The 13,042-nt window shown below is 44.3% G+C and overlaps 1 protein-coding gene across 2 annotated transcripts; it reads right to left on the bottom strand.

Annotated features, from left to right (window-relative positions):
• Positions 1-453: 453 nt before the first annotated feature.
• On the bottom strand, positions 454-13,009 carry LOC109877528 (succinate dehydrogenase [ubiquinone] flavoprotein subunit, mitochondrial). 2 transcript variants are annotated; one of them, XM_031816950.1, is made up of 15 exons: positions 12,865-13,009; positions 12,374-12,457; positions 11,692-11,853; positions 11,273-11,416; positions 9,724-9,888; positions 9,216-9,364; positions 8,474-8,598; positions 7,293-7,461; positions 6,321-6,516; positions 5,927-6,098; positions 5,666-5,784; positions 4,378-4,489; positions 3,468-3,598; positions 2,965-3,078; positions 454-1,297 (listed from the first exon to the last, which is right to left on the bottom strand). In XM_031816950.1, exons 1-15 carry the CDS (start codon positions 12,913-12,915, stop codon positions 1,211-1,213), a joined length of 1,980 nt encoding a protein of 659 aa, XP_031672810.1. In that variant the 5' UTR covers positions 12,916-13,009; the 3' UTR covers positions 454-1,210. The 2 variants fall into 2 exon arrangements, with proteins under 2 accessions (XP_031672810.1, XP_031672811.1); XM_031816951.1 differs by lacking the exon at positions 454-1,297 and adding an exon at positions 1,304-2,899 and having other exon boundaries at positions 12,865-12,995.
• Between the last annotated feature and the right edge of the window lie 33 nt (positions 13,010-13,042).

The raw sequence follows: 13,042 nt of genomic DNA, 5'->3' as shown, positions 1-13,042 counted from the left end.
TAAAGGTGTTCTCAACTAGCCTACCTGGTTAAATAAAGGTGTTCTCAACTAGCCTACCTGGTTAAATAAAGGTGTTCTCAACTAGCCTACCTGGTTAAATAAAGGTGTTCTCAACTAGCCTACCTGGTTAAATAAAGGTGTTCTCAACTAGCCTACCTGGTTAAATAAAGGTGTTCTCAACTAGCCTACCTGGTTAAATAAAGGTGTTCTCAACTGGCCTACCTGGTTAAATAAAGGTTAAATAAAGGTTAAATAAATAAAAAAGTGCACTACATAGGGAATAAGGTGACATTTGGGATGTAACCTGGACTTCCTCACTGTGGTACATATAACAGCAACTCACAACTGGAGAGAAGGGGAACATGTACTGTTCCTGTTTAGGTAGCCAGGTGACATGAATGAAATGTTCAGACATAGTCAAATGAATAGGGGGGAAAAAATAGTTGTCTAGAGTTGATTTAATTATTTAAAGTTTAATGACACATTTGAAATAATACACAGAACATAAGAACAAAGCTAATATAAATTAATTCTTGGTAACATACATAGTATTTTATTTATTTCCCCTTCCTAATTGTCTTAATGTCCACTATATTCCACCAGTAAATAGCACAACTATAGTTGAGAATATTTTTTAATATTGCCATAAAGTGCATAACCTGTAGCAAGCAGAGTGAAATCAAACATCCCATCAAACATCGCTGGTCACACGCCAGTTCTACACATGAATTCATCCTGAAAGGATAATGATTAAAGACGATGTGTTCATGACGCTGAAGGGACATCTACAGGAAATAGGATGTCTCAGCACTCTGAACTACAACGATTACACAACATTCAAATTCAGTTTTCCATTAAGAGTCCTAATATTATGGTATCATTGGATAATAAAGGAGACAGAGAATGGGAGTATTTAGGTACCTACATACCTATAGGGAAACTACTCTACAACTTCATACGACAACAGACAATTAGAAAACAGTTCTATATTTACAAACTTCAATCACAATACCTTAACAATTCCTTTGCTTGCAGTGTAGACTACAATATGTGGGTTGAAAGTCAAACTGCATGTGAGACAGCAATAAATCCCTATCTACAGTGCTCCCTCACACAGAGTGAAGGTCACACAGTGAAATGGATCCTAGGTGGGTTTTGCTGGAAGCATACAGACTGACACTAATAAATAAGTGTTCCTGTTGAGATGGTCTCAATAGGAGCGGATGGCTGGAGGGACGGCTGAACATTCCCCCTGGTCCAGAGAGGTGTCAATCACTGGTCGGTACTCCAGAGTTACCTGGAACATGACAGAGAGATCAGTCTCCTAATAACAGAACCGTCTCCTAATAACAGATCAGTCTCCTAATACCAGATCCGTCTCCTAATAACAGATCAGTGTCCTAATAACAGATCAGTCTCCTAATACCAGATCCGTCTCCTAATACCAGGTCTGTCTCCTAATACCAGGTCTGTCTCCGAATAACAGGTCTGTCTCCTAATAACAGAACCGTCTCCTAATAACAGAACCGTCTCCTAATAACAGATCAGTCTCCTAATACCAGATCCGTCTCCTAATACCAGATCCGTCTCCTAATACCAGGTCTGTCTCCTAATACCAGGTCTGTCTCCGAATAACAGGTCTGTCTCCTAATAACAGAACCGTCTCCTAATAACAGATCAGTCTCCTAATACCAGATCCGTCTCCGAATAACAGGTCCGTCTCCGAATAACAGAACCGTCTCCTAATAACAGATCCGTCTCCTAATACCAGATCCGTCTCGTAATACCAGATCCGTCTCCTAATACCAGATACGTCTCCTAATACCAGATACGTCTCCGAATAACAGATCCGCTTCCTAATAACAGATCCGTCTCCTAATACCAGATCCGTCTCCTAATAACAGATCAGTCTCCTAATACCAGATCCGTCTCCTAATAACAGATCAGTCTCCTAATACCAGATCCGTCTCCTAATAACAGATCAGTCTCCTAATACCAGATCCGTCTCCTAATAACAGATCAGTCTCCTAATACCAGATCAGTCTCCTAATACCAGATCAGTCTCCTAATACAGATCAGTCTCCTAATACCAGATCAGTCTCCTAATACCAGATCAGTTTCCTAATACCAGATCAGTCCAAAGGCACTCATTTGTATTTCTCCATCTCCATCCAAAAACCTATTTCTGGACTAAACAGTATGTTCAACCAAGAGCATGTTTTTTTAGTCCAGACAGGCTTGATTCTGTTCAGGGAAGATTGTCCCTATTCGTTTCCATCAGACACACAGACAGGAGTCGTGGTAGTTGTTTTACCTCGCCAGATTGTCCCTATGCGTTTCCATCAGACACACAGACAGGAGTCGTGGTAGTTGTTTTACCTCGCCAGATTGTCCCTATGCGTTTCCATCAGACACACAGACAGGAGTCGTGGTAGTTGTTTTACCTCGCCAGATTGTCCCTATGCGTTTCCATCAGACACACAGACAGGAGTCGTGGTAGTTGTTTTACCTCGCCAGATTGTCCCTGTGCGTTTCCATCAGACACACAGACAGGAGTCGTGGTAGTTGTTTTACCTCGCCAGATTGTCCCTATGCGTTTCCATCAGACACACAGACAGGAGTCGTGGTAGTTGTTTTACCTCGCCAGATTGTCCCTATGCGTTTCCATCAGACACACAGACAGGAGTCGTGGTAGTTGTTTTACCTCGCCAGATTGTCCCTGTGCGTTTCCATCAGACACACAGACAGGAGTCGTGGTAGTTGTTTTACCTCGCCAGATTGTCCCTGTGCGTTTCCATCAGACACACAGACAGGAGTCGTGGTAGTTGTTTTACCTCGCCAGATTGTCCCTATGCGTTTCCATCAGACACACAGACAGGAGTCGTGGTAGTTGTTTTACCTCGCCAGATTGTCCCTGTGCGTTTCCATCAGACACACAGACAGGAGTCGTGGTAGTTGTTTTACCTCGCCAGTCTGAGGATCCACAGTGGACATGGTGTGTTTTCTCCAATGCTGTTCGAAAGGCTTCCTCTCCTGTCCTGCCAGAGGCCTGGCGTAGTCCAGCTCATCCATACGGTCCTGGAACACACATTGTCACATTTAAGTCCCCTGCCTATCAATTAACCAATCAACCAATCAATCAACCGGACATTCAAAAAATAAATTAACCAATCAACCAATCAATCAACCGGACATTCAACAAATAAATTAACCAATTAACCAATCAATCAACCGGACATTCAACAAATAAATGAACCAATCAACCAATCAATCAACCGGACATTCAACAAATAAATTAACCAATTCATCTATAAATCAACCAGCCAATCAATCCTTGTATCGCTACAATTAGGAGATGTGTAGTGCAGCGTTGAGGCCCTGAGTTGTAGATCACTTCATTTGAGTGGCTGGTTGGAGAGTGCTCTCTTCATCTTATTCAACCAGGTGAGAATCCATCCTCCTCTCACCTTGTAGTCCTCCCGGGCGTGTGCTCCCCTGGTCTCCTTGCGGGCCTCGGCAGAGTGGATAGTCTGGACCGCGTTCAGCATCAGGTTCTGCAGCTCCAGAGACTCGACCAGGTCAGTGTTCCACACCATACCTGACCGAACGGGAGGGAAACGTCAGTTAGAACAACCAACACCAATCCTGTGACCTGACGATCCTGAGTCCAGGAGAAGTGTTTTAATCTAGGTCTGGTAAAACCCTGAGTCCAGGAGAAGTGTTTTAATCTAGGTCTGGTAAAACCCTGAGTCCAGGAGAAGTGTTTTAATCTAGGTCTGGTAAAACCCTGAGTCCAGGAGAAGTGTTTTAATCTAGGTCTGGTAAAACCCTGAGTCCAGGAGAAGCGTTTTAATCTAGGTCTGGTAAAACCCTGAGTCCAGGAGAAGCGTTTTAATCTAGGTCTGGTAAAACTCTGAGTCCAGGAGAAGCGTTTTAATCTAGGTCTGGTAAAACCCTGAGTCCAGGAGAAGTGTTTTAATCTAGGTCTGGTAAAACCCTGAGTCCAGGAGAAGTGTTTTAATCTAGGTCTGGTAAAACCCTGAGTCCAGGAAGGACAATAGCTTTGGGGTGGAGCTGTTGAGATTATTTTGGAGACAGGGGGGTGCTGATTTTTTTTATATCGGTCTGCAAATACAGGACTAGTAAAGGCCCAGAGCACTACTTTTGTGAACAATATATATATTTTTTTACATATTTTTTTCTTCTGATTTTTCAGGAGTGCTGCAGCAGCCTCAGGACCTCTACTTCCTGCAGCTATGGGTAAAACTGTCTTAAATCTCACTGAAAACGACTGAATCAAGAGATACGATAACAACATAAAGTCAACACATCTAAGTGAGATCAACTCTGAATATTAATTTGAGGTAAACTACTGACCACGGTCGAATGTCTTGATGTCCTCCATGGTCTGGTAGATGGCGTCCATCTTGTCACATCCCTCCTTCAGAACGTCACCGGTACGGAACACTGCTGCATGGGTCTGCATCGTCTGGAGACGGAGACAAAAAGAGAAGAAGATTGGTTTTAAAGAGCTCAGACATGACAAATGAAACATCTATGTCAGGACTGTCCAACCCTGTTCCCTGTCCAACCCTACTGTAGGTTTTAACTCCAACCCTGTTCCTGGAGAGCTACCCTACTGTAGGTTTTAACTCCAACCCTGTTCCTGGAGAGCTACCCTCCTGTAGGTTTTAACTCCAACCCTGTTCCTGGAGAGCTACCCTCCTGTAGGTTTTAACTCCAACCCTGTTCCTGGAGAGCTACCCTCCTGTAGGTTTTCACTCCAACCCTGTTCCTGGAGAGCTACCCTCCTGTAGGTTTTTACTCCAACCCTGTTCCTGGAGAGCTACCCTCCTGTAGGTTTTAACTCCAACCCTGTTCCTGGAGAGATACCCTCCTGTAGGTTTTCCCTCCAACCCTGTTCCTGGAGAGATACCCTCCTGTAGGTTTTAACTCCAACCCTAATCTAGCACACCTGATTCTAATAATTAGCTGGTTGATAAGCTGAATCAGGTCAGTTACAACTGGGGTTGGAGTTAACCTACTACAGGAGGGTAACTCTCCAGGAACAGGGTTGGAGCAGAAAACCTACAGGAGGGTAACTCTCCAGGAACAGGGTTGGAGTTCAAACCTACAGGAGGGTAACTCTCCAGGAACAGGGTTGGAGCAGAAAACCTACAGGAGGGTAACTCTCCAGGAACAGGGTTGGAGTTCAAACCTACAGGAGGGTAACTCTCCAGGAACAGGGTTGGAGCAGAAAACCTACAGGAGGGTAACTCTCCAGGAACAGGGTTGGAGCAGAAAACCTACAGGAGGGTAACTCTCCAGGAACAGGGTTGGAGCAGAAAACCTACAGGAGGGTAACTCTCCAGGAACAGGGTTGGAGCAGAAAACCTACAGGAGGGTAACTCTCCAGGAACAGGGTTGGAGTTAACCTACAGGAGGGTGGCTCTCCAGGAACAGGGTTGGAGATAAAACCTACAAGAGGGTGGCTCTCCAGGAACAGGGTTGGAGATAAAACCTACAGGAGGGTGGCTCTCCAGGAACAGGGTTGGGGAGCCCTGCTCTATGTGTACCACTGCACTGTCTAGTTAAATACACTAGACTGGATACAGATGCCAATACATTTCAACAGAAAACCTTTTAGTCAACATGTATTCCTCACTCTCTGCATGTTGAGTCTGATCTCAGAGGTTCTGGTGTTCCCGTCAGCAAACCTGATCTTGTCCAGGTTGGCAACAGACTCCTCTCCAGCACTGGGCTTCAGTGGGGAAAGCTTCTCACCTAGAATGTCAAAAAGAGACAGTCAAACTCCAAGTACATTAAAGCATTATTAGCTATTCGCTTTTTAACATGACGGATTTAAAAAATCTAGAAATCAACCATTTATCTAACCAATCAGTCATAATGTGAAGAGCCTGCTTACCTGGAGTGCAGGTGTCAGCGATGGTGAGGGCACAGGCTCTGCCAAACACCACCAGATCCAGCAGGGAGTTGGCACCCAGCCGGTTGGCACCATGGACACTGGCACAGGCAGCCTCACCACAGGCATACAGCCCTGGCACCACCTTGTCCTCCCCATCTGGATGAGTTATGACCTGAGAGGAAGATGACCAAAACCGTTACAGGTCAGTCTAGAGTCAAATAATGTCTATCTAGTTCTGGGTAAGACTGATTGATTGACGTGAAGTTTCTTGAAGGACAATAAATGTTAACTAATCTAATCTCTCTTACCCAGCCACAGTGAACACCATCCCTTACGGAGACAAGAAAATTCCCCCAAACTAACAGTGAGAATTGTAAAGAGTGTTATAATCTACCTGTCCCTTATAGTTAGTGGGGATTCCTCCCATGTTGTAGTGGACGGTGGGCAGGACAGGGATGGGCTCTTTGGTGACGTCAACCCCAGCGAAGATCATGGCGGTCTCAGAGATACCAGGCAGGCGGGTGGCCAGCTGCTGGTGGGGCAGGTGGTGCAACTGCAGGTACACATGGTCCTTCTCCGGACCACAACCCCTGGAAATGGAAAAAAAGGCTTCTTTGAGAGTCTTTCTGTGAGAGAGAGTGTCTTTCTGTGAGAGAGAGAGAGTGTCTTTCTGTGAGAGAGAGAGAGTGTCTTTCTGTGAGAGAGAGAGTGTCTTTCTGTGAGAGAGAGAGAGTGTCTTTCTGTGAGAAAGAGAGAGTGTCTTTCTGTGAGAGAGAGAGTGTGTCTTTCTGTGAGAGAGAGAGTGTGTCTTTCTGTGAGAGAGAGAGAGTGTCTTTCTGTGAGAGAGTGTCTTTCTGTGAGAGAGAGAGTGTGTCTTTCTGTGAGAGAGAGAGAGTGTCTTTCTGTGAGAGAGAGAGTGTGTCTTTCTGTGAGAGAGAGAGTGTGTCTTTCTGTGAGAGAGAGTGTCTTTCTGTGAGAGAGAGTGTATTTCTGTGAGAGAGAGAGTGTGTCTTTCTGTGAGAGAGAGAGAGAGTCTTTCTGTGAGAGAGAGTGTCTTTCTGTGAGAGAGAGTGTCTTTCTGTGAGAGAGAGAGTGTGTCTTTCTGTGAGAGAGAGAGAGAGTCTTTCTGTGAGAGAGAGAGAGAGTCTTTCTGTGAGAGAGAGAGTCTTTCTGTGAGAGAGAGAGTCTTTCAAGTCGAATCATAGATTTTAGTGCCAATTTCAAGTTGTGGCCTCAAATTCCAATAAAATGTTTACTTCCATCTCCAGGAATGAACGCTATTAAAGGGGTTAGGGATTGAGTCAGATACTACTGGTGGAACGAAATATGTAATTAAATCAATATTCAGTATTGTTGATTATCATACCTTCCCTCACGGATCTCAATGGTCATGGAGCGTGACACCACATCCCGGGAGGCCAGATCTTTGGCGTTGGGAGCGTAGCGTTCCATAAAGCGCTCTCCTTCACTGTTGATGAGGATCCCTCCCTCGCCACGGCTACCCTCAGTGATGAGGCAGCCGGCGCCATAGATACCTGACAGGGTTACATCACAGCTATGGTGTCGAGTGTCACCTCAGGTCAAATATACACTGATGACCTTTGCATTTACGTAATGTGAAGGTCAGTCAGTTGACCTTAAAACAAATCCTTATAGTAAATATGGATTTCATAAGTGGGAAGTGGCCATGGATCTCCTTACTAGTCACAGTATAGTTAAGGTATAGTTAGTGGCTGTGGTTCTTACTGGTTACAATATAGTTACAGTATAGTTACAGTATAGTTACAGTACAGTTAGTGGCTGTGGTTCTTACTGGTTACAGTATAGTTACAGTATAGTTACAGTATAGTACAGTATAGTTAGTGGCTGTGGTTCTTACTGGTTACAGTATAGTTACAGTATAGTTACAGTATAGTTACAGTATAGTACAGTATAGTTAGTGGCTGTGGTTCTTACTGGTTACAGTATAGTTACAGTATAGTTACAGTATAGTTACAGTATAGTTAGTGGCTGTGGTTCTTACAGGTTACAGTATAGTTACAGTATAGTTACAGTATAGTTACAGTATAGTTAGTGGCTGTGGTTCTTACAGGTTACAGTATAGTTACAGTATAGTTACAGTATAGTTAGTGGCTGTGGTTCTTACAGGTTACAGTATAGTTACAGTATAGTTACAGTATGGTACAGTATAGTTAGTGGCTGTGGTTCTTACTGGTTACAGTATAGTTACAGTATAGTTAGTGGCTGTGGTTCTTACTAGCTACAGTATAGTTAAGGTATAGTTAGTGGTTGTGGTTCTTACTAGTTACAGTATAGTTACAGTATAGTTACAGTATAGTTAGTGGCTGTGGTTCTTACTGGTTACAGTATAGTACAGTATAGTTACAGTATAGTTACAGTATAGTTAGTGGCTGTGGTTCTTACTGCTTACAGTATAGTTACAGTATAGTTACAGTATAGTTACAGTATAGTTAGTGGCTGTGGTTCTTACTGGTAACAGTATAGTTACAGTATAGTTACAGTATAGTTAGTGGCTGTGGTTCTTACCGGTGGGGTGGAACTGTACAAACTCCAGGTCCTGGCATGGTAGACCAGCTCTGGTTACCATGGCGTTGCCATCCCCGGTGCTGGTGTGGGCTGAGGTACAGCTGAAGTAGGTACGGCCATAACCACTACACATACAAAGAGAGATAATGGATATAAGGAGGTTGCAACTGGTGTAGACATGTGCGATGTATAATCCTGCTGACTCAAAGCAATTGTCAGGACATTACAGGGCTTCATTCAGAGGGACATGAGAAATATGAAAGGCTCTGGGACATGAACAAAACACACCCAGTAGTCGGGACATTACAGGGCTTCATTCAGAGGGACATGAGAAATATGAAAGGCTCTGGGACATGAACAAACACACCCAGTAGTCGGGACATTACAGGGCTTCATTCAGAGGGACATGAGAAATATGAAAGGCTCTGGGACATGAACAAACACACCCAGTAGTCAGGACATTACAGGGCTTCATTCAGAGGGAGAAATATGAAAGGCTCTGGGACATGAACAAACACACCCAGTAGTCAGGACATTACAGGGCTTCATTCAGAGGGAGAAATATGAAAGGCTCTGGGACATGAACAAACACACCCAGTAGTCAGGACATTACAGGGCTTCATTCAGAGGGAGAAATATGAAAGGCTCTGGGACATGAACAAACACACCCAGTAGTCAGGACATTACAGGGCTTCATTCAGAGGGAGAAATATGAAAGGCTCTGGGACATGAACAAACACACCCAGTAGCGATGACAGTGTTGTTGGATCTGAAGCGGTGGATGGATCCATCCTCCATACAGAGAGCGATCACTCCTCTGCATTCACCATCCTCCATCAGCAGGTCCAGGGCAAAGTACTCCACAAAGTAGCTGGTATCATACCTTAAGGACTGGAGAAGAACAACTCATGGGACATTGAAAATCAAAGAGGTTCATGGTTGTATAAATAAACAGTAAATGTATGCAAGGTCTCAGACTGAAGCCAGACTTGTGAATGCAAACTAAACCCTTGTCTCAGCTCTGCTTCTAGCTTTTACTGGTCCACTACCACACATTGGCCTTGAAATGTCTTTGTGCCATTCACCTTAGGGACCACAATGGAAATAAGTCAATGACCTTTGTGTGTGTTATTCCTGTCAAGTTTTTACAAAGTGTTTTAACTGTCAAATAAAAATCAGTCAATGATCCAACCAAACTAGAGGACATATTTAATACAGCGAGTCTAGTCTCATGATAACATTAAACATACCCGTCCATACAATGTGTGAAGAAGGGAGTGTCCAGTCCTGTCAGCTACACAGCAGCATCGGTGTGCTTGGCCTCCCTTTCCAAAATTCAGGCTCTGACCCCCGAAGGCCCTCTGATAGATCTTCCCATCATCTGTCCGACTGAAGGGCATTCCAAAGTTCTCCAGCTAGCGGGGGTGGGGCACAAAGAACAATGTGATACAACTATATTGTCATGAACACGATGGGAGACAGAGATGGTTTCAAGCGCAGGGCACAGCAGGTGTTTATTGTAAAGGACCACAGGAGGAAACAGGTAGCTGGGTCCAGGGGCAGCCAGAAGGTCATACACAGGGGGTCCAAAAAGGCAACAGTACAGGCAGGAAAAAGGCTAGTAATGTCATCCGGGAGATCAGGCAATAGGTTGACAACAGGAAATCCGACAGGCAAAAGGCGTCATTAGTGAGACAGGCTAAAACTATCATACATGGGAGGAGTAAATTACAGGAAAACAGTGCTCCGAATAGAAGGGTGTCACAAAACAAACAATACCTCACAATGATGGGGTGCAAAGAACTGAACTAAATAGTGTGTGATAATGACATACAGGTGTGGGAACAGGTTATCAGAATTCAGGTGACTGGCATCTGAAGAGTGAGCTGAGTTCAGGGGGGATCTATGTGTTTGAGAGTGTGAGCTGGATAGTGACCTGAGTTCAGGGGGGATCTATGTGTTTGAGAGTGTGAGCTGGATAGTGACCTGAGTTCAGGGGGGATCTATGTGTTTGAGAGTGTGAGCTGGATAGTGACCTGAGTTCAGGGGGGATCTATGTGTTTGAGAGTGTGAGCTGGAGAGTGAGCTGTGTTCTGGGGGGGGATCTATGTGTTTGAGAGTGTGAGCTGGAGAGTGAGCTGCATTCAGGGGGGGGGGTCTATGTGTTTGAGAGTGTGAGCTGGAGAGCGAGCTGTGTTCAGGGGGGATCTATGTGTTTGAGAGTGTGAGCTGGAGAGTGAGCTGCATTCAGGGGGGGATCTATGTGTTTGAGAGTGTGAGCTGGAGAGTGAGCTGCATTCAGGGGGGGATCTATGTGTTTGAGAGTGTGAGCTGCAGAGTGAGCTGTGTTCTGGGGGGGGGTCTATGTGTTTGAGAGTGTGAGCTGGATAGTGACCTGCATTCAGGGGGGGATCTATGTGTTTGAGAGTGTGAGCTGCAGAGTGAGCTGTGTTCTGGGGGGGGGTCTATGTGTTTGCGAGTGTGAGCTGCAGAGTGAGCTGTGTTCTGGGGGGGGGTCTATGAGCTGGAGAGTGAGCTGTGTTCTGGGGGGGGGGTCTATGTGTTTGAGAGTGTGAGCTGTGTTCTGGTTTCTACGTGTTTTGACAGTGTGAGCTGCAGTGTGAGCTGTGTTCTGGTTTCTACGTGTTTTGACAGTGTGAGTTGGAAACAGACGTTACACATATACCAGCACTTTATTTTATGTCTTTGGGGAAAAACAGACTAAAACACCAGGATCTGTGTCTGAAATTGCACCCTATATAATAGTGTTCAAAATGTAGTGCACTAATTATCTCTCACCTCCACCACGGCAGCTGGGGCCTGCTCTGTCATGTAGTGGATAGCATCCTGGTCCCCTAGCCAATCAGATCCCTTCACTGTGTCGTAGAAGTGCCACCTCCAATCATCTCCCTCCATGTTACCCAGGGCTGCATTGATCCCACCCTGGATTGGACACAAATGTAGAACGGTAAATGAATCAAGTGCATTTCTATTCATTCATCATCATAGTACTGTAATGATAGTAATTACTCTTCACATGCACTTCAACTACAGATGATTGTTGAGAAGCTACCCAACTACTCCCAAGCCAAACCCCAATTCCCTCCGACTAGTAAAATATGAAGAAAAAAAATGAAATGAGGTACGAATCGCTTGATGCATTGATGTCAATGGGAGACTGAAGTTAGATATTCACCCATAAATATGCATAGGCCTACCTGTGCTGCCACAGTGTGAGACCTAGTGGGGAACAGCTTGGTGACACAGGCCGTGTTGAAGCCAGCCTCAGACAGACCAAAAGCAGCTCTCAGACCTGCTCCCCCAGCCCCTACCACCACCGCATCAAACTCATGATCCACTACCGGGTACTGGGTTGAGATCTGAGGATCAGAATAATATTGACTCGGATACACAGAGACAGACATGGACCTCCTGTGAATATTGATAACTACAAAAAAAACATGGCTGATATGACATTGTAACAAACAAAATTGCGAACAAATCATACAAATTAAAAGGGAATCATTAAAAAAAAATAATAATAAACAATGCATATCGGGGCGGCAGGGTAGCCTAGTGGTTAGAGCGTTGGACTAGTAACCGGAAGGTTGCAAGTTCAAACCCCCGAGCTGACAAGGTACAAATCTGTCGTTCTGCCCCTGAACAGGCAGTTAACCTACTGTTCCTAGGCCGTCATTGAAAATAAGAATTTGTTCTTAACTGACTTTTTTTATTTTTTATAAATAAATAAATAATTGTATGTAGATATGTAAATACAATATGTAAATACAAACGACTTCATAACCAGAATGTCTCTTGAAGACCTTCATTTAAAAATGTGTCTTGCATTAAACAGAAGAAGAAGAAACACAGTGGGTGTTATGTTTGTGTAAAACTCACACCATCTGACACTTTGGCGTTGTCCTTCTTCCCATAGATGGAGAAGTGGATGTTCCTGGAGCTACATCGGGCGGCTGCAGGGAGCTATAATTATGGGGAAAACATGATAAATCAATAGGTAGAGATCATAGACATATAATTAACTCTCAAATACATAGAAAACAAAAAGCATCATAATTTCACACTGAACCAGCAACACATTCAATCACATCAAGGTGGAAAAACACTCTAAACCCCCAAAGAAAATCTCTGTCATTATGAATAGGTCATTTAGCAAGTACAGTATATTCATTTTGACATGTTCAATAAGTGACTCTCAGACAGCTAACGTTATGTAACGAAGGGTCTGGTCTGGAGGACTGTTATGAAAGGCTGTGTCTGCTGCTGGTTACGAAAGCTGAAAGAGAAGCATTCCCTCCCCCTCGCAGTTACACAACTGACTTTTCACAGACTACACAAATGCATTATCCAACAACAATTATTAAACTCACGGCTTTAGTTGATAAAATCCTCTTGGTCAGGACTCTGGATACACTTGCCATCCTTATTATTCACAGGTTTCCTGCTAACAATTACACAGTAACTGTCTAGGAACCAACAGATCTATACTGATTGGGGGAAAAACTATTCCTTCCTGGGGTCCCGCCCACTGGAATAAACCATCTCAAA

The sequence above is a fragment of the Oncorhynchus kisutch genome, unplaced genomic scaffold, assembly GCF_002021735.2.
Source record: "Oncorhynchus kisutch isolate 150728-3 unplaced genomic scaffold, Okis_V2 scaffold903, whole genome shotgun sequence".
NCBI classification, from domain to species: Eukaryota; Metazoa; Chordata; class Actinopteri; order Salmoniformes; family Salmonidae; genus Oncorhynchus; species Oncorhynchus kisutch.
The sequence above is the reverse complement of the archived record's forward strand: the minus strand, read 5'-3'. Positions and strand labels throughout refer to the sequence as shown.

Bases quoted from the DNA above. Each gene is read 5' to 3' on its own strand.
- LOC109877528 (XM_031816950.1), bottom strand. From the start codon at position 12,915: ATGGCAAGTGTATCCAGAGTCCTGACCAAGAGGATTTTATCAACTAAA. The intron at 9,889-11,272 runs GTGAGAGATAAT...CACCCCCGCTAG, and splicing joins CCCCAGCTGCCGTGGTGGAG to CTGGAGAACTTTGGAATGCC. The intron at 6,099-6,320 runs GTAGATTATAAC...TCTTCCTCTCAG, and splicing joins CCACTAACTATAAGGGACAG to GTCATAACTCATCCAGATGG.